General features: G+C 34.0%; 2 protein-coding genes across 3 annotated transcripts in view; both read right to left on the bottom strand.

The window, feature by feature from the left end:
- Positions 1–4,547: 4,547 nt before the first annotated feature.
- Positions 4,548–12,677, bottom strand: LOC107458305 (ubiquitin-activating enzyme E1 1). Of its 2 annotated transcripts, none has more exons than XM_021127639.2 (7): positions 12,514–12,677; positions 11,767–12,212; positions 9,572–9,789; positions 7,315–8,109; positions 6,155–7,023; positions 5,600–6,032; positions 4,548–5,313 (listed from the first exon to the last, which is right to left on the bottom strand). In XM_021127639.2, exons 2-7 carry the CDS (start codon positions 12,194–12,196, stop codon positions 4,717–4,719), a joined length of 3,342 nt encoding a protein of 1,113 aa, XP_020983298.1. In that variant the 5' UTR covers positions 12,197–12,212; positions 12,514–12,677; the 3' UTR covers positions 4,548–4,716. The 2 variants fall into 2 exon arrangements, with proteins under 2 accessions (XP_020983298.1, XP_015931992.1); XM_016076506.3 differs by having other exon boundaries at positions 11,767–12,209; positions 12,514–12,659.
- Positions 12,678–21,959: 9,282 nt separating this feature from the next.
- Positions 21,960–24,773, bottom strand: part of LOC107458306 (uncharacterized methyltransferase At2g41040, chloroplastic) — a gene marked incomplete in the record, with an annotated part of 5,810 nt that continues 2,996 nt past the window's right edge. Inside the window, 3 exon segments of the mRNA XM_052251880.1 lie at positions 21,960–22,244; positions 22,719–22,823; positions 24,552–24,662. Coding sequence (XP_052107840.1) covers positions 22,116–22,244; positions 22,719–22,823; positions 24,552–24,662 — 345 coding nt within the window.

The following is a 24,773-nucleotide window of genomic DNA, read 5'->3' as shown; positions in this document are numbered from 1 at the left end:
TAGAGGTTTATGGAGAGGCAGGATTGTATATATGTACTTTTGGGTTTTGGATATATATGTATATATGTGTAAATATTCTCCGGCCAGTCTTGACTTCGCAGGCTGAGTTAGGAGCTTGATATTATGTATCTTTGGCACTCTATTCCCACTTCTGTTATCTTATGTTAAATAGTTATGGTTTTCTTAGCACGTAAGCTAACTCGTTCCTTGAGCGTAGCGCCTTTATTGTGCGATTTTTATTTCCCCCTTTTCTTCAAGGCTCCTAGCATACTATAATTCTTCTGCTATTATATGTACTCATTTTATTTTAGAGGTCGTAATACCTCACCACCTTCGTTTTACGACTTAAGCGTAAAGTTTAGTGTGGTAGGGTGTTACACTAAAATTATTACATGGTCGATCAACTTCTAAATACAGACTTTGAAAGTGATTACATACTTAGAGTTTCAATTGCATATTAAAACTAACTTTGAAAACAATTACATACTCACTCATAATCCAATTACAACTTTCTAAGTGTGTGGAACATGTCTTCTACAAGCAATTTTTAAAAGTTATTAGATATAATTATAATTTTTAATTATTAGAATTCTCTATAAATAGAAGTTTTAGGATCAGAATAAAAGATTGGAATTATTCTTCCAAAAAAAACTCACCCATACTGAGTTTTTTTCTATAAAATTCTTTTCACATCTTTTATACTTTTTTTTCACAATTGTAATTTTTATTTATGCCATTTATTCTTTTAGCAAGTTTAAGTTTACTCATTTTATATTCAAAATTTGTGTTTTGTTCTCTTTTATTTATTTTGTAACAAACTTTATGCAATTTATTACTTCATGTGTGATGAATAAACCATGTATATAAGTTGGGATTGAAAAATTGCTAAGATATATTCAGCGAGTAATGTTCATTCTCTTGATTTAAAGTTTTGTAACAGTGACTAATGCATTTCTTGTCTATTTCTTTCAAAACAAGAGTTCGGTTAAAATTATTAGCTTTCAATAATTGATAATAACAAATGTAAAGGTCGATCAATCATGGAAGATATAAAATGCAAAAACATGAAAGTAAAGAATAGACAGTTGATTTTTTTGTATCATGTCAAGTTATTTGTAAAGACATCACAATTAGTTTCAATTCATTGAGGATAAATTAAATATTGTGATGTTATATTAGGTAAGGCATGAACAAAATTAGATTAAGTAGCAAATATTGTCAAAATATCTATATTATAAAAATAATTTATATATCACCGGAAAATTTGTTCAGAAATAATAAATAAAATATTGTAAAATATTGTGAAATTTTATTCAAAAATTTGAATGTAATTTAAATTTTATGAATCTTGGTGGAGCAAGAATTATTTTACTCGATTTTACTGTGGGCGCCAATTATTTTTGTATGGATGAACTTTTGAGATATATCTCACCTTAAAAGGAATCAAGTTTGTCTCTTTATTTCCAGAAGATGTATATTTCGGCAAGAAGAAGAATATCGAAAGTACAAACCTACAAAAATACTCAAAAACTTAAGTCAATATAAGAAGTATATAAGAACAGTAAAATAACTCAGATCCTAGAACTTATTATGGGAGTCCTTCTCGAAATTAGATATAGAAGGTTCTTTTTATAGGCATAAAATTGATAAATGATATTCATATTATGACCGTTTGGTTATTAAGATAGAAATAATGGTCATTAAGTCGATAATAAAAGTATCGATTACAAACAAATAATGAATGATAATTAAAGTCAAGTTATAATTCATCATAAATAATAAATACCAAATTATAAGGTAATAGATCACAATAATAATGATGATGATGAGAAGGAAGAGGAAAAAAAAAAGACAAAAAGAGAAGAAATCAAATTAAAAAAAATGTGTACAATAAACATAATTTGGTTTGACTTAATTTAAAAAAATCATTTGACAGCCTAATATTTCTGTACGTAAATAAACAATTATTTGATAGCACCATAATTAACTAGTCAAATTTCTAAAAAATTAACTATATAACTATTGGAAATTAAATTAAACTTACCAACAACTTATAATCAAGTTAAAGAATTCAAATTGAATTACAATTTTTAGAAATGGTTAGAATTTTCATGAATTACAAAATTACTAAAAGAAGGCCATTACTAGAAGCTACAAGATCTTGAAGAAGTTCCTCAAAGTTTGATAAGCCAATAAAATTGGCTAAAAGCATATCATATGACAACTCAAACTTTTGAAAGTCAAAAAAGACAATTTAATATGATACTTCCTACAATTTGAAGGTAACTTCACCACTAATATACATACTTAACAATATAATCATTAGAAAACTTTTGCACAAAGCATCTGTATTATTTTTTCTTAGGTGAAGTTTGGGAAAAATATGATGTGAGTTTGAGTCTTCCTTTTTTTTTCTATTAAGAGTATTAATAAAAATAAAGATATATATTATTTTTATAGTATTTTCCTTCTTTTTAGTATATTATTAAATTATTACTGAAAAAAATTATATTGCAATTATATTATATATTGTTGAGCTGCTTATGTATCTGAGTAATATGAGAAAATTAATAGTGGGATTTTAAACCTACAATAACATAAATGGTTTAAAATCACAGGCTGGCTTCTGATAAAATCCTTATTTGCTGGGATTGTAGGTGTGCAAAGTCATTTATGGGATTCCAGCCATCATTTATAATTTTTGTAATATCACATAACCTCAGCCAAAATCAATGTAAGAATTTAGTAAAAAATCTAGAGAAATATTACGATACTAGCTAGGAGTAGGAAATCAATGAACGTTGTGGTGGTATAGGACTATAGGTCACTTAACATTATTTGGAAAAAACGTGAGACACGGTTATGAAGAAAAATACATCCAAAGGTCATATACATAATAGGGGGCCAACCCCTATCACCATCATAAAAAATGGGATCACACTATTGACTTGTCGTGTTGAATCCAACTGTCCAACAATACATTGGGGAGGAGTTCGTTTTCTTCATTTGTTTGGAACGAATTCTCATAAATTAGGATTAACCTTNTATACTTGAAAATAATATGCATTAAAAATAATGTTTATGGTTAAAGTGTATATTTGAATGTCATTAAATTGTCGAAAAAAAATCTCTTTTTCTAATATGTTTGCTAAATTATTTTACGTAAAATAATAAAAAAATTTAAAATTTAAAATCATTTTTGAGAAAAAAATATATTCATCTTTCTAAACAAGAACTTTTCTATTTTAGAAAAAAAAATTTAACATAATAAATAAACAAAAAATACTTTTATATTATTATACCATAACATAATTAATAATCAAAAAGATATTTTTAAATAAAATATCTAAACATCAAATTATTATTATTATTAATTTTTCAAAGATATATGTCTCTTAAATAATTAAAAAAAAAAAACTCGTTCAAACAAGCGAAAAATAGAAATCCTCCTACTCTAACCCCGCGGTCCACAAAATAATAATTGGAAACAAACAAAGTACATTGAACAAGGACATCATCAATAAGAAATTCAATAAACTAAGTTCCAAGCCCTTCCCCATTTGATAAATTGGATGTAGCAATTCATGTCGAAGTCTTTTCCAATAATTTGTTGATCTAGTCATCTAGTTAAGGACTTGGTATTGAGGTAGAATGGTGCTTTGCCAAGTCTTTTTCGATATTTCAGGACTACGAAAATGTAGCGTTGGTGAGGCTATCTTAGGATTGACAGAAGCAAAGGAAGGAAGTGGTAGGGAAAAGGGATTAACGGAATCGCCCATAAGAGTAATTTTTCGACTACATTGGATAAATAATTGATTCATCAAATTAGGAAAAATAGTTGATTTCATCAAATTAGATGGAATCAATTCCTTTATTATTATTTTTTTTTTTTTTGGTTCAAGGAATCAATTCCTTTAAAAACCTTTCAATTCAATCATAATTTTTTATTTCAAAGAATAGAAGCCCATAAAATTTTCTTTGGTCTCCATTCCACTCCAAACATAGCCTAAAGGACCTAAGTCCCTAAACCAGTTCCAATGGGTAAGAATAGCATGACTCATTTCCTAATTAGAGAGAATTCTACAAGCATTTGTGCTTCCAACCGGTGTACACCAAGAACACCTCGAGTCCTCTGATAAAGGTAAAGAAAACAGGAACTATGATGTAATATTTGCAAGGATATGAGCTAGTTTTCCGGGCAAAGAGGACTTGGATCAAAAGATGGTCATAGGGATATTAATCCATTCGAGGATTGCAGACGTTGTTCGAATTCAACAGGCAAAGTCCATTTGTTTTCATCGATAATATTTTTTCATTCGAAAGAATAGTGCTGATAAAATGGAGAATCTTTCTGCAATTACTTATGCCATAACCAACGTAATTAAGCACGTTTCTGCCATTAAAAACCTGTAAGCCTAGATGCTAGATGTATGGCAAACATACGATAAAAGGGATGAGTTGCACAAGATAAAGTCATGGCATGCCATCATATCACCATCTCAAGAAACAAAGGCACAAAAAATCAAGAAACACCAAACAAAATGACGTACAAAGAAAGTTCGTTCCTTATCAATTCATATATGAACTGTTCTATGGAGAACAATGTCAACATGCATGTAGCCATTATGAATATGGAACAGCAGAGTCAAGCATTCTGTCCTTTTTTTTCCCTTCTAACAGTAGTCAAGTCTGAGACACCTGATGGATGAAAAGAGCCTAACGGAAATAAATAGATATCTGAGGGATGTCAATGTCATTATCATCGTCATCCTCACAGGCCACAACAACGTCCAAGTGACGACGGTATGAAGGGATCTCCACCTTGGCCACTTCCTCTGCAAGATCCACCATTCTCTTGTCCATTCGATCTTTGTGCCTAGGGAACATGCTATTATAGAGCAGACAGCTACCACACGAAATGCTATAAGCATTCAAGCCTTTTGCCTTCAGCCAGTCAAGGAGCTCTCTGAGAGTAGGATTGTCTTTCAATATCCACCTGTCCCAAACTGTCCAACTCATATCTTGATGCTTGATGACCTTTGGAGGAACTGGTTCAGCCATGGAAAAGAGGGGCAGAGCTAAGTTGGCAAATGTGTTTCGGTAGTCCTCAACTTTGTGTCCTCCATCCAAGACTTTGTACAGCTCCAGGCACACAAGACCAGTGGCCATGGCAGTCGAGGTTGCAATTGCTGGAATGATTCGGCCAGCAATAAACTTTGCCTTAAGTTTGTCAACCTCGGGAATGCTGTAATTCCGTGCCCTCATGTTTGCTAGGCCAGCAATCATGTCCATATGGTAGTTTGTATCATCATCCTGCAATTTTGCAGTAAAAATGTAAATCTTTCTTTATATTTAAAAAAAAAAAGTAGAGTTGAAAATCGATTGAAATTTAAAAATCCAAAAAGAAAAAAGAAGGAAGATCTCATGTATTCATGAACCAAAACATCCTATTCCCAGCAAATACAAATACAAACTCAACCTCCATGAATCCAAAAACTTAATTCAGATCACAAAATACAAGAGAAAAGGGAAAGCTATATCCAGAATCATGGGGAAAAAACCCAGTCAAATCAAAAACCAAAATGACAAAAAAAAATACCTTTTCAAACTGAATTGGCCTCATCCTGAACTCTGATGATAGATTTGCCCGGCACCTTTCTAGCTTGGTGATTAGATCATTGATAACAGCTGCATCATCTATAGAAGCGGTGGAAAGAGTAGTGGCCTTCTCGTCTGTCACTATTTTTGCATCTTTCTTGGGCTGGAAGTCAGGTACTATCACGCTATCAACAGCTTCAGCCAATTTTTTAGGGTTCTTCACCCAGTCTGGGATTGGTATACCAAATGTTTCTGCTCTAAGTATGGAAGCTGCCATTACAAACTGAAGATGACCAATATCAGAGGATGAGAACTGAAGTGGATGAGGGAATCGTTTAGGTGCAGACCAGAAAGGAGCTCCAGTACTGGTTGAAGCATCTTCAGGGAAAGTATAAATTAACTGCTTCACTCGGTTAGCAAAATAATCTTCAAACCTGGGAAAAAGAAACCATGTCTTAATATAGGAGATTAAGAAAAATACCATATGTTCCCAATAAAACATTGCTACAGGTAACAGAAAAGCATATACTATTCTATATTATCAAGGAAAACATACTTTAGTCTGGCCCAAGTAATACAATCTTCAAAAGTGTCACACTTCTCTTTGTCCAAGCACTCAAGAACACGCTCCAAGTTGTCCCTTGCTTGAGCATCCCCAGCATTCCTCATTGCATTGGTATATTCACTTGGATTAGACAAATATGCATTTACCTCAGCAGGTGTTTTCTCAAGCAAACCCTCAAATTCTGATCGAGCCCATGTCAAGCAGTGATCAATGTTGTGTGGAAATGAGTGTACAGTACACATTGGTGCCTGTTTCTCGGGCGGATCTCTTGAAGCGCCATAGTTTTCTGTTAGGTGGGGAATGACCATCTGTGTATTGCATTTGGCTCCAAGAGTTCCAGACTCGAGAAGAGGCTTCTGGAAATACAAGCACCTCTGATCGACATACAATCTAGCATTCACGTTGTCTAATGCATTAATCACAACACTCAAATTCTCCCAAAATGCATCATGGAACACATTTTCAGTTTCAGGACCAACTCGATTTTGTAGAGCTTCAATATTCAGACATGGATTTATTGATGCAGCAGCTGAAGCAGCAACTGTAGACTTAGCCTGGCCAATATTCCAATCACGGAAGAGGAACTGCCTGCTTAGGTTACTCTTCTCTATGACATCATCATCAGTAACTGTCAGCTTTCCTTGACTTCCACAAGAAACTCCCATAAGGGCAAGATTTTTCAAAAATTCACATCCCAATGCACCAGATCCAACAACAAACACTTTAGCATCCTCTAACTTCTTCTGTAACTTTTGTCCAAATACTGAAATCTGGGCATCATAACGACTGTTTATTGGTCTAAAATCATTGGGATCCAGTGGTTCTGTAGGAAGTGATTCGACTGAGTCGAAGTAGAAAAACTGCATAGGAGGAACATACATTAAAATCACATAAAACAATCAGGACCATAGAGTTGTTTTTCTTTAGGTTCATTATCAGACACAGATTGCTTGATCCAAATCCTGAATTATGCCTATGTAGTTATTAAAGAAATAGAAGGTCCAAGAACAATAGGATATTAACTAAAACAGTAAACTTGACACAGACCAACCAACTAACAAACTGGAGTGAGCAAGCATCCCATGTCAATGCAAGGTTCGGGGAAGGGCCGCATCCAAAGAAAAAGTATTAACAACAAAAAAAATATTTACCTGATAAAGTGGATGAAATTTTCCAGAGCATGCCTTCACAACCTCTTGTCCCACAATTCCACCAAACATTGCAGCCATTGGGTTCAACACTGCCCTAGCACCAAAGGCAAATTGCCGCAGAAGTTTTGGATTCACATCGTTCAACCGTCCATCACCTAAGCTACCATTAATATCACTAGCAATAGATACAAGTTTCTGAGCATCATCCTCTGAACCAGCAACAGGAAAGCGACCTACATCAGAGACAAACTTATCCAAGGCCTGGAATGCCAAATGCAGGAGCGGCGGGCGATCAAACTTGGAGAAGTCACTCAGAAGAAAATCACCAGGATCACGAAGTGCTTCCCTTAGTGGTTTAAAGTTCAACACCTTTGGTTGTTTGACCTGTGTGACAATACCACCTTTCTCATATGTACCATATTTTGTGGTGTCTTCTTCAAGAGTAAATGAATATGCTCTAGCATTTTTAATCTTCCTTGGTTTTCCATCATTCAACTCTGTCATACCATGAACTTCAGAAAATACAACCAAATCTCCATCCTGAAACTCGAGCCTCTCATCATCAACACAAGATACCAGAGCTGGGTTGTCATTACTGATGGATGCAATTATACCAGTATGGGGATCATTTCCATCAACATCAGTAACAGTGAACTCGGGCCCAAAATCACAAAACACAGATCCAAAGAGGCCTCTAACTTCAGTTTTAATAAAAGCAATGGCAGGCTGATGGTTGTGGCAGTAATCATTGAACTCAACAGCTTTCTCAAGACTGGTTTCAGTGAAAACAACCGCCTACATAGCAGTCAATAAACACAAATGTCAATTCATCCAAACAATAAGAAAACTTTTACATTAAATCAAACCCTTAACTAAGAGTCTCTATCTATGTTGGATATCACTTAGGTAGTGTTTGTTTTCAGAGACTAGAACAGGGACTAAGAGACTAGGACTCAGGACTGTGTATAGTGGCTAGAGACTGGAACTAAAATTTCAGATTCAGACACAATTTCAGTCCCGTACCCCCAAAAAGTGATGACACAAGGAACTGGAATTTTTGGGGACGGGAACTAAAACTTCAACGACATTTTCTTAATAACCAAAGATATTTTAGTAAATATTCTCATTTCATATCCATATTAATCTTGAACCAAACACGATACTAAGACATAACTCATTCTTGTATATTTTACACCAAACATAATACACATACTTAATTTAGTCTCGATGTGAGTCTCAGTTTCTCTTCCAAGCGCAGCCTTAAGCATCATAATATTCATGACTCATAAGGACAAGTATTACTAAAACAGTAAATAATTTCAAACTCCTCTCACATGGTATTACTATTTACAATTACAATAATGTAATGCTATTTAGTTTTACTTCGCTTTCAGTACATATATCAATCAATCTAAGGAACATCTTGTGATGAACAAGGAAAAGTCTACACAATTAGTTGTCTCCAATCATGTTATTAGCAATACTTAAATATCACATAGCAGAAAGCAATACAGGATCACAACTACCATATCAACACTAACTACTATATCCATATACATAGTTACATACACCACATTTTCAAGTACGTGGTTAGAGAAATCCTCTACATTTTAAGTTCGAGCATAAGAAATAAGTCAGCATACAAGAATTGTGGCAGCAAAGCAGCTATACAACCTGCTCAAAATTTATATATCAAGCAGGTAATATTCACATTTAATTCACAAAAATGCATGTCCAATATCCAATATTAAAATACTCGTATACCTTTATGAATAAGACTAGTCTGTTATTACAAAAGCATGGCAGTAAAGTCAGCAAAAATAGTCAAGTGCTTCATTATAGTTAGAACAATTAGTGTATTAGAAAATAACTTTGAGCATTTGTGATGCCAGACAAAAATATGTCAAGAAAATACCATGTGAAATGTAAACTACTAACCTCCCATTTACAGTAATTAACTCCCTTCATTTGCTAATTATTAAGCATCAGGTCTTTAAGTTAATATAGATCCATACAAAATAGCAAGACATTCAAATAGATAAATAGACGCAGACAAATACAAGATTATTTATTATCCTTCATAACTAAAGTATGCACAAGATAAATCCTTTCCATAATTCCCTGGACATATTCAAGCAGGAGAAATTACAAATTATAATAACTTCACATGTACCATATATATAGATATATATTCCTTTTTGGAATGATGTTTAAATTAGAAAGAACGTTATAACTTGTAGAATGCAAATAGAGTTACCTGGAAATCAGAAAGTTGTTCTCTCGTCAACGTAGTTGTCAAGGTTCGAACAAGGACAGCATTGTTGAGTTCCTGCAGCTTAGCAACAGAAGCCTCTGCCCTGTTCTTGCCAATATCATTCTCAGAAAACACAAAATTACTGGACAAATCCCATAACTCCACATTCCCTTCATCATGCAAAGTCACGGATTTGACACCAGCAAGAATGAGATTCTTCGCTGCAGGTAGTAAATTTCATCAGAGCTAGCACAAATAGAATCTATATCACAACAAAAAAACTTAAATAGAATAAGAAAATGGAAAAAAAAATATTGCAGAACTGGAACTATTTGGTATCTGTAATTATATCCCAAAATGATCAACCAACCAATTTAAAAAACAAATATCACAGTTCAAAATTGCATTACATATTAGTAAACTGTCTTGAGTCAAAAATCTAAAATTATAGAGGCCATATCTACTCTGCCATATCTACTCTGCAGCAACAAGGTTTCCAAAACAAGGGAAGGCAATGACGCTTAATAACAACACAACAATAAGAAAACACATGAACAACTTAAGTTTAAAATACTAACCTTGTAGTACTGAATTTGAGAAACTAACAACCAATTTCAGTGAACTAATTCAGCATGAACAACATATTATGGGCCAGTCTAAGTTGCATGAATACGGGTACGGTACCAATACCCAGTGTGAATATGGTACAGGATCTTGAAAATTTTACGGAGGAAAAAAGGGGTACATCAGTACATATAGAAATATATGTAAATTTAAAAATATATGTAAATTTCACAAACTTCTAAAAATAAATGATAATTTTCAACTAATAAATTATGTTTTATATCAAATTTAGTTGATCTTAAATTAAAAAAGAGCCTAAATGGTCAACTTGAATTCTTAAACTGCACATCAAAGTAGTTTCGAAATGAAAAATAGATAAAATTTACTCAAAACGGCATAACTTTGAACCAATTTGAACTAAAAAAATGCCAAGTCACACCCAATACATACCCAAAACATATTTTTATGTAAATAAAAAAATACCCAACACATACCTGTACCCAGTACCGGTGCATTGGTAAAATGCACTCCCCAAGGCCAGTTTGTTAAAGCTCTTACTTTTCGAAAATAGCTTGTCAAAACTGGTTTTGAAAGTTAGCTTCCTATAAGTTGTAACGCCTATGTTTGGAAAATCATAATAAAAATGGTTTTCAATAACTAACAAGTACATGCAATAATTGTGTTTGGTAAAACAACTTTTAAATTTAAAAATACCATAATAAACATAAATATAAGAATATATTTAGATATTTATTAATATATGAAGTTATATTAGACTTTATAATTTTGATAAGCACAAGCTAACTTTGTAAAGCATCTCCTTCGGTGTTTTCAAAAGCACCCTGAACGTTTAAAAGCAACAAGTAAAAGGCTAAAAGCACATGATCATTTTTAGTACCAAACACAAAACGAAGAACTTGTGCTATTTTCTAAAAACTTTACCAGCCCAAGCCTACATGCCCATGACTCACAATCTCACTGCATATATTAATTTCTGGCCAATAATGGAGACCAGAGACCAGATCACCAAATTTAGCAAATGCATCAATCTTTCCTTTTAATTAGAGAGCACTAAAAGCAACAAAAACCATTGCTAGTATAGTGCATGCTGCCCCCTAGGTCATTGTATATTCGTATAAAATCATTTTAGTATTTGTGAGTTTACGATTACAAGTTTACAACCAATTCAATAGCAGTCTACTAAAACCCTGAAGAATTTAACAACAAACTCCATTCATCGTATATATAACCATCTTGAACAGCAAACATCTGATAATCCAATAGCAAGTATAGAAGGATGTTAGGATTGCTCTCACATAAGTTTAATAGTTCAAGAATGATATACTCTTATCATATTTGGTTTTGAGTTTCATTTGTCATTTGACATTGATTCTGCTGTCGAACCATGGTGTTGGGTGCTATACCAAAAACTTTAATTTTTTCAAATCTTCTCAAATAGAGGGTTCCTAACTTCACTGCAAAATCACATTTCACTAAAATCTATTCAGACAAAATCAAGATCAAGTATTAAGTTTGCAAACACAACAAAATAGGCACTAAACATTCACTCAACAAGCAACAACATCAGAGCAAATCGAATTGATAGATCGCTCAAATCTGAAAGTAACAATTACCGATCTCAACGCCAAGACCCTGCATCCCTGAAACAAGGACATTGGAACCAACGAGCTTCCTCATGGTCTCGCGTCCGTACACCGCAAGCTGACGGCTATGGAGATCCTCATCGATCTCCGGCGGGTTGGAATCTCCCAAAGCCATATCTGACGGTCCTCCTTCGACGCTTATGCTGTTGTTGCTGCTGCCGCTGTTCTTGTCGTCTCTGCTCCGGTCAGTGTTGTTCACCGCCGAATCCTCGGCAGCACCAGAGGGCGAGCAGGCAGTTAGGCTCCCGATCCGGCACTTCTTGTGAAATGAGGCCGCAGCAGCACCACCACCTACAACGCCGCCGCCGCTGTTGCTTCCGCTGTTGTTGCTGCTGTTGTTATTGTTTTCAGTCCCTTCTTCTACAACCTCTCCTTCGCTAGGTCTCTTTCTTGGAAGCATATAGTGCTGTAATCTGCTACAAGCGCGTCCACACCGAAATCGCACCATAAGGGCAACAGCACCAGCAACGAAAACAACAACGACGATGGCGATTTTCACAAAGAGGGAAAAATCAAACGAGTTAGAAATAATATGATCGGCGAGAAGATCTCGCGAGGTGAAGTACGATATTATCAGAGGCAACAACGCTAAGAGCCAAAACCCTAATAAGGGTCGCATCTTGATTCGAATGCAAAGCGATGAAGCAAGCAAATAAAAAATGAAAATGGAAGATTTCGAGTGTGGAAATGGAATGAAAGGAAGATGAAGGAACGTACCAGTTGGAACTTGGGAGAAGCAGAAGAAGAGAAGAATGGAATCTGTGATGTGAAGGTGAGAATCGGAGGTAGGAATTTTTGTAGAGTGCGATTGCGTTTTTGTTAGGTTCTGTATTTTTGAGGGTTTTGCTTTTAGGAATGATGGAGAACAGGTGCGTGTATAAGGGGCAGTGGGGGTTTGTATAAGAAGAGGTGAAGTGGTTAGGGGCATTTTGGACCTTTGGTTCCAATAGAAAATAATTTAAGAAATATGTTTCGCTAGGGTTCTGATAGACAGGTGGTGGTTTTGCCTCCATATGCGAAAATTTCTTACCTGAAACTATTAAACATCATGAAAACTCACATACATTTTTACTATTAAACTTAGATAAAAATAAAAATAAAATAAAAATATTAGTTAACTAAATTTTTTTAACCAAGTCAAATTTATATACATATATTTATGAGTTATTCTTCGCATCTAAATAATTTTTAGCATCTAAATTTAAAATTCTGTTAGACGTCCAAACAATTTTATATCCAAATTCATATAAGTCATTTAGTTTACACTGCACGACTTCGTCTTTCTTTTCTTCTTTCTTCTTCTCCTCCTATTTTTTCTTCTTTTTCATCTTTTTCTTATTATCGTCATTGTCACCACCACATCCATCTCCTCCTCCTATTTCTTTTTTATTTAAATTTCTTTGATCTCCTCCTTCCTTTTCTTCTTCTTCCTCCATCATTATTGTCGTCATCACCAACATTTTGCTAACATTTTTATTGATTCTGATTCTCTGTGGTGATCGAATGAACCGAAAATATTATCAAAACGAAACCATTGTATAATACCAAATGAACCGAAAATGGTCCATTATATAAATTCAATTTCAGAAACGCATGCGTCCTGAATGAACTGAAAATATTATTTGTTAAGTTAAGAAATTAACTAATTATAATTGATGATGACAAATATTATTTTATTGGGTTAATTACCCAATTAGTTTTGATTGTGTTTGATTAAGTGTTGCAGACCAAAGAATCAACAACCCAATTAAAAGGAAATAAAAAAAGTGTTGTAGTGGATCTCTAACCAACAAAGCCTAAATATGGTAAAACAAAAGAAATTACTTGGGCTGAATAGTAAGAAGCAAACCCAAGCCTGAGTTGCTTACTCAAGTTGATCCCTCCATGGTGATACCCTCCAAAGCCGACGTTCACTTTTTCCTTTCGGTCAGATACAGAGAAAAGAGAGAAAAAGCTTCGTTTCCTGCACATTTCATTAAAGAAGAAAGAAACAGAAAGCTTAATACAAAAGGTTAAGGTCTAATCACCCAAATCCAAGCATCTTAGGCTAAGTCAGAAATTAAAGGTGATTTATTTTCCTTTGCATGCATCTTACTTTCTTCCATTCTTCTCAAACTCTCTGCTACTCCAATTTGGGATAAATGAAGAAAGTGATTTCTGATAATCACTGTTGTGAATCAAAGGCCAAAATTGTTTCTTGGGGACAAAGTGGTAGCTCAAGGGTTTAGATATGGGTTTATCATTGAACAACTTTTTCTCTGCTTACCTAGGGCTTTCAGTCAAGCAAAAGAGGTCATATTCAAAACTCCTAATTTAAGGATTAATTAAAAATAGTGAAAGGAAAAGTTGGTGAAGCACACAGTTCGAGGAGTTGACTTGGGAAGAAGCAATTCAACAACATGGAAAGAGATACAAAAGAAAATTTTTCATGCTTCTGAGAGTAAAGAGAAAGAACCAGAGTTTGAATTTCAAAGAGAGCTTCCTGAGAAGGTTTAACGTTTTGGACAGTGCTATCTAGAGAAAGAAGCATTCCGCCAAGATGAAGAACTTGATTAGTGTTTGCTCAACCCGGTTCAACACATAGCATCAGAGGCTGTTGAAACATTAATCTCTTTTATGTTCTTACCGTTTGTATTTCATTTTCTATGTATATCTTTCTGTAATTTCTTGAGTAGTAAAAGGCAGAAAGAGAGGAATCAAGAAAAAGCCTATGAGTGATAAAAGGTTGAGTGATACACTTGAGTGAAAAGTCTAGAGTGATTTCAGATTTCTTTAGGTTGTTTCTTGTGTCTTGTATTGGTACCAGTGAAGTACCCCTTTCTTAGTTAAGTTAGCACTGAGAATAAAAAGTTAGGTATTAGCATAGCCAAGTCAAGTTAGGTTAGAGCTTGAGAGAGAAAGGATTGTGTCAATCTTGTGAAATTGTGTATGTAATACTTTGACTATAGTGGAAATTTCACCACTGTTGTGGTAGAGACTGGATGTAGGTTGCATTGCACAAGGCAACTGAATTAGGATACATGATGGTGTCAACTTTTTCTCTTCCCTTCTTTGTTTTGTTTTCTGATATTCATGAGACAACATAAAATTGTCTCATAAATTTTTTGCTGCTGAATTTAAACAGATTCAGATTTAAAGTTTGAAATTAAAAGGTTATTTTATTAAAGTAAAAGAAGGCCATTGATTCAACCACCCTTCTCTAAGCCTTCTACAACCTTCATTATCAAAACGAAATCATTGTATAATACCAAATAAACCGAAAATTATCCATTATATAAATTCGAGTTCAAAAACACTTGCATCTCGAATGAACCGAAAATTAGCTCAAAACAAAATCATTGTATAATACCAAATGAAGCAAAAAGTATCCATTATATAAATTCGAGTTCGATGATAACGATAACGACGATACGTATTAGAAGAAGACAATGATGATGATGATGATGATGATGATGATGACGATGATGATGATGATGATGATGGATGAAAGTGAAGGAGGAGACGAAATTCCAATAGGAGGAGGAGGAAGAAGAGGAAGAGGTGTTGTTGGTGACGATGGTAACAAAATTGAAAAATAATAAAAAAAAAAAAGATGAGAAGAAGAAGAAGACGTAGCATCCATAGTAAAGAAGAAGAAGCGCAAGAGGGAAGAAAACGGAAAAAAACGCGTGACTCTAAATTATTTGGATAAATTTAGAATTAATTCTAAATTTATCCAAATAATTTAGAGTCACGCGCTTCTTTTTTCCGTTTTTCCTCTTTTCCCATGATGCTTCTTGTTTCAAATTCACGCATATCTCCTCCTTCTTCTTCTTTTCCTCCTCCTTCTTCTCCTCTTTTTTTTATTTTTTACTTTTGTTACCATCGTTATCACCACCACCACCACCACCTCCTCCTCCTCTTTCTTATTCTTTTCTCATTTTTTGTTCATGATTCAATTTTTGTGTGTGTGCTTGTTTTCGAATTGAGTTTGTGTGTCACAATCATTAAATAATTTCGATTCATCCTAGATTTAAATAAGGTGCACTTGGTATGTGCTTGTTTTGAAACGAGTTTACGTTCTGAATGTAATTTTCGTTTATTTCTAAATATAATTTCGGTTCATTTCTAAGTGAATTATTTTGTTATAATTCTTCTTGTTTCACTATCTTGAAAGGAATATAACCAAGAAAAAGAGAAGAAAAATAAAAAAAAATAAGAAGAAAAAATTCTTTAAAACTTCTCATCATGTTCTTATTTTTCTTGTTTTGTACATCTAATCAAACAAAGAAGAAGAAACACATAATGCTGCAAAATCACTTGATGGATTTGAATATATTTTTGTTCATGATTCAATTTTGTTTATGTGTTTGTTTTCGAATTAAGTTTGTGTGTCACAATCATTAAGTAATTTCAATTCATTCTAGATTTAAATAAGGTGCATTTAGTTTGTACTTGTTTTGAAACTAGTTTACATTATGAATTTAATTTTAGGTTTATTCTGAATATAATTTTGGTTCATTCTAAATATAATTTTGATTCATTCTAAATATAATTTCGCTTTATTTCTATTCTGCACAATTCAAAAAAACTCTTCCTCCTCACCTTCTACTGCTTCTTCACCAGGGAGAGAAGAAGGAAATGAAAGAAAAAAATACAGCAGCAGCAACAACAAAAGAATGAGGAAGGAACGCGAAAAAGAAGAAGGAGGATGAGGAGGAAGAACGTGAAGAAGAAGAAGAAAAAGAAAAAGAAGTTCTATGCGTAAATAAGTGTGAAAAGAAGAAGAAATGTGCGTGTAATCATGCTCTTTTAATGAAAGTGGTTTTTGTTGATGTTGGGTCTACTTGGATGAAAAAATACTTAGATATATAGCAACTCTGATAAATCAAGAAATAAACTTAAAAAAATTTTCCTCACAATATTAGACATCAACTACATTTATTAAAAACATGTGAGCAAAAATAGAGTTCATCAATGATTGAAAAGTGGTCGGCGCATTTGTTAAATCAAATGACATGACGAGCCATTCTTAAAGACCTTGGTGAGTGCAAACGGGGTCTTGTGATAATCTGGTAGAGTCACCCACATTTGGTAATACCCAGCCCGTAAAGAAATAAAAGAGTCACCATGTGGTTAATGTTTATGGTGGTTAACTTACTCATGTAAATTTTAAGGTTCATCAACCGAGACGTAAGGTTTATAATGAACATCAGTAGTGTTAGATTAATTGACTTTGCTATTTAAATTTATATTTTTTTAGAGTGCACTAATATTCATAATATTTATAGAATACAGAGAATGAATTGCATATAAAAAATAAAGGAGTCGTCATATGATTAATGTTTACGGTGGATAGTTTAATTTATTCATGTCAATTTAGGGTTCACCAATTGATATGTAAGATTTAGAATGAAGATAAAAGCTGAAATAATTGACCTCAATTTGAATTAGCGCTTCTTTAATAAGCACCAATGTTCATAATATGTTTGAAATATAGGTGGTAAATCACATATAGAAAAATAAAGTAGTCATCATGTGATTAGTGTTTACAATAGTTAGCTTATTAATATAAACTTTACGATTTACCAATTGAGACTAAGTGTTGGATTAATTAAACTCAAAGTTTAAATTAGCTTTTTTCTTTAATTGCACTAAAATTCATAGTATTCATGGAATATAAGTGATGAATCCCATAGAAAAAAAAAATAAAAAAAAGTTTTTTTTTAAAAGAAAAAGCTCTACACTCAAAGTGGAGCATACAAGGACAAAGATAACAACAATACTAACTAACTATTATGTCATCTCTGACATAGCCATCAACAACATAAGCTAGTTACCACACCATTCCGTAGCACTAAGAAAAGATTGTGCCACACACTCTACAATGCCTGCTGTCTTGTTCTGGAATATTACACCATTTCTTTGTAGGCAAATGTTCCTTATAACCGAAAAGAACCCAACTAGCCAGAATTTTCGTACCTCTTGTCTCATAGTCATGGATCTCCAACTCTCAAAGTGATCTTTCAATGTGCCGGGAGCTGTCCACTCCTGACCAAGTTTCGAGATCCATCCACACCACACCTGCCAAGAAAACTCACAAGCAACCAACAGGTGATGAACACTTTCAACGACTTTCTTACACAACACACACAGGTTATCATGTTGTCCCAGAATACCCAACCTATTAAGCCTGTCCTTTGTGTTGACCCGGCCAATCAGAACGAACCAAGTGAATAGCTCAACTCTAGGCGGAACTAATCCTCTCCAGATCTCTTTTGTGATTTTGTACCTCAGAATCTCCTCATCCAGAGTCGCTTCCTGCGACACCTGCACAAATGAGTTAGTCGTATAAACACCTTCCTTTCCAAATTTCCACACTACTCTATCTTGCACTGCTGCTATTAACAGATTGCAAGGCAAGCAGCATCTGATCTAAAGTTTCTGATTCCCACTGGCGGAGCTCCCGCCTCCACTGAAAATACCATATCCACTCTATCCCATCCCAAAACCCACAATCCCCAATAGGTGATCTTTTTTGGCTTGAAATCAAGAAGAGTCTCGGATTAACGTCTTTCAACTTTCCTATGTGCAGCCACGTATCCTTCCAAAATCTGATAGTCCTGCCATCCCCTACCTCTATCGCTAGGCCATCTATCATCTTCTGCTTTACTTGTTGCTCCTTTATTTGTAATTGACATATATCTTTCCATGGACCCCCTCTCACTGGTAAAGTATGAGTAGACAGCAACTGATTTGGGTTCAATCTATTGCAAGAACACACGATCTTCTTCCATAATGGACAGTCCTCCTTCGAGAAACGCCACCACCATTTAAACAGTAAAGCAGTGTTACGAACCACTACATCACCCACTCCCAGCCCACCTAACTTCTTTGGTGCCTAGATCATCTCTCACTTCACTAGAGCCATGCCAGGCTGTCCATCATCCTTCCCCCAAAAAAACCTCCTCTGCAAAGTAATGATTCTTCGAGCAACTGCATTCGGTATCTTATACAGACTCAGATAATAAACTGGTAGGCTGTTTATGACTGACTTAATGGGAACCAGCTTTCCAGCCTTAATTAGAACCTTCGCTTTCCATAGGCTAAGCTTCTCTTCCACCTTCTCTATAACCGGCTTCCAAGTTTTCACTAACCGCGGATTTGCTCCTAGGCAAATACCAAGATACCTTACCGGCAGGGTTGTTTCCTGGCAGCTGATGCGTGAGCATCTTTTCTATCTTTTCATAGTGAATTTGCATCTAATTTGTTGAGTTTAATTAAGAATTAATTATATTTTAGCCACTATGGATGCTATTTTGAGTTTTGTGCAATTTTATTTATTTTAGGTAACATTCGGCTGGATTTGATGGAGTTTCTGCAACACAAGAATCAAAGGAGATGGATGCGAGGAGCGACGCGCACACGTGCCTGACGCGTGCGCGTGAATTGGAGGTATCCATGGCGACGCGTGATTCGAAACACCTCAGAAGTCTCTAATAACTTCTCACTGTCCCCTTCTCGGTCGGGTAGAATAAAATTGTGTCATCCGCAAATTGTAAATGTGACAACTCAATATTATCCCTACCTACCAACAGTGGGGAGATGCGACCGTTCCTTACTGCCTCACCTATCATTCTGTTGAGCAAATCCATCACCAAAACAAACAAAAACAGCGATAATGGGTCGCCTTGACGAAATCCCCTCTCCATTTTGAATGCTTTTGACGGGGATCCATTAACCAGAATAGAGATGTATGCCGACTTTATACACTCCTTCACCCATGCCCTCCATGTACTACTGAAACCCATCTTCTCTAACACGGTATTAACAAAGCACCATTTAACTCTATCATAGGCTTTGTGGAAGTCCAGTTTGATAATCGCTGATGCCTTTCTTTCTCTTTTTAGCCAATGTACCGTTTCGCATGCAATTAAAGCTCCATCGTGTATCTTCCTTCCTTTCACAAAGGCACTCTGGGATTCTCCAACTAATTCCGACATTACACTCCTCATTCTTTGTGTCAGCAATTTAGAGATAGCTTTATATACACAACCAACCATGCTGATTGGTCTAAGGTCTTTTATCTCCTTCGCCTCTATGAACTTTGGTGCCAATGCTACCCATGTGACATTGGAGTCTGCTGGTAGTCTCGCATGCTCAAAGAAGCTTAATACAGCTGTAGTGAATTCCGATCCAATCTCTCCCCAACACTTTTTTATAAAATTCATGTTGTATCCGTCATTCCCTGGTGCTTTCGAAGATTCACAGTCCCATATCGCCTCCTTCACTTCCTCTGCTGATGACATCACCTCTAAGGCTTCCGCTTCCTCCCTCTCCAGTCGGTTCACTAAACCATCTCTAAAGCTCACCGTCGGGGAAGCTTCCTAGTGGTACAAGCGCTTATAAAAGTCTCGAATCGCCACCTTTATCCTTGCTTGGTTCCTTATTAGTCTCCCATTAATAACCAAAGACTCAATTATGTTATTCCTTCTTTTTGCCGAGGCGATATTGTGAAAATATTTAGTATTCCTATCCATTTCCTTGGCATACCGGGCTCTAGACATTTGCTTCCAGTGGACATCCTGCCTAACATACCACTTCTCACAGCATCTCACTAGCGCCCTTCTCCTTGACTCCAACGTACCATCATGCAAACCACTACTCACCACTTCGTCCACCTTCTTGATCTCTTCTTCAAACTTTCTTATCTTCTCAGCTATATTCCCAAAGTGCTGCTTATGCCATCTCTAAACCGGAACGGACAACGCTTTCGTCTTGTCTAGAAACTGTCCATTACCTAATTCTCTCCACTCTTCCTTCACCATTCGTAGAAAACCTTCATGCGTAAACCACGAATCCAAGCTCCGAAAAAGTTTTGGGCCATCAAACTTTCTGCTCTCTTCCATAATCAATGGGTAGTGGTCTGATAAACCTCTTGGGCCTCCCCTTAGTCGTGTTCCCGGATACATCTCTAGCCATCCCAAGGTAACAAGGCTCCTATCAATTCGACTGCACGAGCTCCCCCTAAACTATGTATACCTTCGATCATTTAACGGCAAGTCAACCAGCTCCATATCATTTATCCAAGCTCTAAAATCCTCCGCAGACGCTAATAATGTAGTAGCTTCTTTCCTTTCTTCCACATGCATAGTTTCATTAAAATCGCCCAAAAAACAGATCGGAACCTAGCATAACCTTGCAATGTAACTCAATTCTTTCCATACTACTATCTTCTCAGCTCTCACATGTGGTCCATACACCAGACAAACAGCACACTGAAACTGATCTTTTATCACAACCCTTTCCACACACATCCATCTATCTCCTTTATAACAATTAGTCAAATTAAACATTGTTTCGTCCCATATGATCAACAACCCTCCGGACGCCCCAACTGAACTTATATACTCCCAACCAGCTCCATCTCTACCCCAGATACGCATAACATCAAACTTAGTTACAAGCTCCTTTTTTGTCTCTATTAGCCCAAACATATCCAAGCCAAATTTATTTTTAAAATTCTTTAACATACTGAATTTTCCAGCACCACCTAAACCTCTAATCCTCTAATGTTCCAGGAACTTATAGTCATTTAGTATTAATAGAACACATCTGGTTGCGATACTTTAGTCTACTTCTTCTTATTTTCTCTTTTTTCTTTGCTTGTCGCCGCTTTAGGGCCATTGCCTCATAGTTAGTATTCTAAGTAGTTAATTTATTCATGTCAATTTTAAAGTTCACCAATTGAGATATAAAATTTATAAAGAAAATAAAAATTAAGTTAATTGACCTCAAAGTTTAAATTAACGTTTTTTTAGTAAACATCAATATTCATAGTCTCTATAAAATATATGTGATAAATCACATATAAAGAAATAAAGAAATCACCATACAATTAGTGTTTATAATAATCAGCTTATTGTGTTTTGCTACGACAATAAACAAATGACAAGAACAAACTTTATCAACTGTTGGTATTTATCTTCTTAAATCTGTGTTTACACATAGTCAGCTATATATTATACTGTCCAGAGTAAATTATAAGAGCTAAAGTCTTGATCATGAATAACAATGATAAAGTATCAAATCACACTGTAAATATTATTTATCGTAAGGTCTTTGGCAACTTACTTCATGGTGTTAATAATTAACAGAAGATTTGGTGATTTATAATTTGTATTAATTTTTGTTTCTTTTTTTTTTCTGTTTTTTCAAGTCTAGATTGATTAATTGTATTGATGTTTTCAGCTATGTTTATTAAACTAGTAATACAACAAAATCACACAGAATTATGATAAAATAGAGTAAGTATTATAAATAGACTAAGCCTAATATTATCAAGGCTTTTCAGCAGTAAACATAATATAAGATTGTTGAGTTTTGCTTGAATAATTTGTAAGACCAGTTGATGTGCAAAGGTCCTCGATCTCCTCCTCTGTCAAATAGCTATAGCCTTGAGGACTCCTCTGCAAACCCAAAAAATGATTTACCTGGCTACTGCTCAAAGAAATGTTTTGTTCTTTATTCCGTTACCTACTTTTAATTTAGTATCTTCTATTTTTAGGGTTCTATACAAAAAATGTGAAAACAATAAATGAAAATATAAAATATATTTTATTATTTCCGCTGTTTTCACTTTTCTTTGCAAAATTTTGAAAAACAAAACATTGGAAATAGAAAACAGAAATCAAAACCCGTCTAAAAAATTTGAGAGAGTAAAGTGTGATCTTCTACCATTAATTTTATAAGTGTGACAAAAAATAAATATGAAAGAGAGAACAATAAAGGATTAGAAATCACACTTTACACTTTATTTTTTTTAATAATTAAGAAGATCCATTCACATTTCAAGGGACATCTTCTTCAGCTTGCAAAATATTTAGAACTTAAGGGTTCAGAACCAATGAAAAAGAACAAAGATAACTATGATCTGAGTTTACCTCTCTAAAAGGGCGTATAATCCAGGGAGTTGATGAAGTGTAACGCAGAAAAGTGGTCCCCACAAATTTTCCACCACTTCTTAGTATCCGGGTGATTTCAGCAATCTTAAAGAGTTTATATTGGGGGAGTCATTATGAATTTATTTTGAAGAGCATGCAGATACAACAGAGAAAGATAATAGTTGAGAAAGTCTAGGAGCCAGTATTTTTGTTAAAATCTGGCCAGTACTTAATCATAAAAAAAAAGAGAAAATTCTATTCCCTACAAAAATTTTATTTTTTATTATTAAATTTTGCTTAATAAAATATTCTTTAATAAATTATTTTTTTATTGATTAAATTGTATTTTTAAAAAAATTAATAATTATGTTATTTTTTTAAATACCCTTTAATAATTTTTTAATTATTAAATTATAATTTTACCAAAATTTTTGTTAACAATTTGTTTATATTTTACTATTAATTTTTCGATATCTATATATTATTTTAACATTAAATAAAAAATTTTAGTAAGATTATTTTTCAATATCAATAAATATTAATTGTTATACATATTACCAGTGGTAAGATTTTTTTATTTAATATTAAAATAATATATATTAATATAAAAAAATTAATAGTAAATATAAAAATAATTGTTAACAAAAATTTTAGTAAAATCACAATTTAATAATTAAAAAATTATTGAAAAATAGGTATCTTAGAAAAAAATAATTTAATTATTAATTTTTTTGAAAATATTTCGTTAAAAATACAATTTAATTAATAAAAGAATAATTTATTAAAGGATATTTTGGTAAGCAAAATTTAATGATAAAAAATAAAATTTTTGTTAATGGATATTTTTTCAAAAAATAATTTTTTTTTTCATAAAAAATGGATAAAGTTAACATTATTAACACAAAAAATTTAAAATGGATTAAAGAGGAGGTTTTTTAAAAATTAGAAGGGAGGAAAATATACATTTATAAAATAGAGGGGAGGAGAGTGACATTTTAGCATCTTGCATGGGAGGGGAGTGGCATTTTCTCAAAATATTAATGATAGCTAATTGATGGCTAAATATCACAAATTCTGTTGGCCCCTAACATTTCTCGATAAAAGTCACCTTCGCATGAAGATATGGAGTATTGGAGTGCACAAAAGTATTGCACACGGAGACGGCACATTTAGGAATTAGTTGCAATTTTTTTGTGTTGAAGTAAAGTAACATAATTACTTCTTCGCAAAAGAATTTATTCTCATCCAGAAGACTATGTGTACCATATCATAGATTTGTAAGATTATAATGTGTTCCAACCCGGATAATAGTCTATATGTGCAGGCTGTATACACAGATAAAACATTCATGTAATCATATATATGCATGTGTCATGTATGTATACATTTCTTCTGCACATAATAGGTTCATATATTGAGGAAACTCAACAGAAACTACTGTCAAGTGTCAACTTCCTCTTTATAATCTACTACTCAATATCTAAGACTAGAAATCTTGCTTTCCTGCTGCCCTAATTAGGTTAGACACATGTAAATATTCTGTTTCAACATACATTTTTCTTTCAGATTTTTTCTCGATTGCGATATAAAAATCTAGGCAACATTTTAATTAAGCTAGTATCTGAGTCCTGCAAAATGCTTGACACATTAAGATGCAGAAATGCAGTATATATGCACAAAGTAATAAGTTAGGCAATAACAACCTTAAAGCAACATCATGTTTGTCTGATGATTAGCTCAAGTTTTCAATAGAAAAATTCACAGAAAATTTCATGTCACTAATAAGGTTTTGCCAGAATATTCTACTGTTCATAAGGCAATGGCAGCACTTACAGCATTGGAGGGAGATGGCCAACAGTGCAAGGCTGCACCAGCATGAACAGCATCAACTGAACCTGAAGGGAACGGAAGCCTAGAAACATCGGCCCTTACTAGAGCAATATTGCTGCAAAGTGTAACCAATGAGATTAATACATCAATGTCTGATTGAAACATTGAATTAGTTATCATTATGGAGGATTAAATTCAGATTTATGCTGAAAGAGGGGGAAAGTA

Source organism: Arachis duranensis, chromosome 7 (genome assembly GCF_000817695.3).
Source record: "Arachis duranensis cultivar V14167 chromosome 7, aradu.V14167.gnm2.J7QH, whole genome shotgun sequence".
NCBI lineage: Eukaryota > Viridiplantae > Streptophyta > Magnoliopsida > Fabales > Fabaceae > Arachis > Arachis duranensis.
Note: the sequence above shows the minus strand (reverse complement) of the source record. Positions and strands in the feature narration are given on the sequence as shown.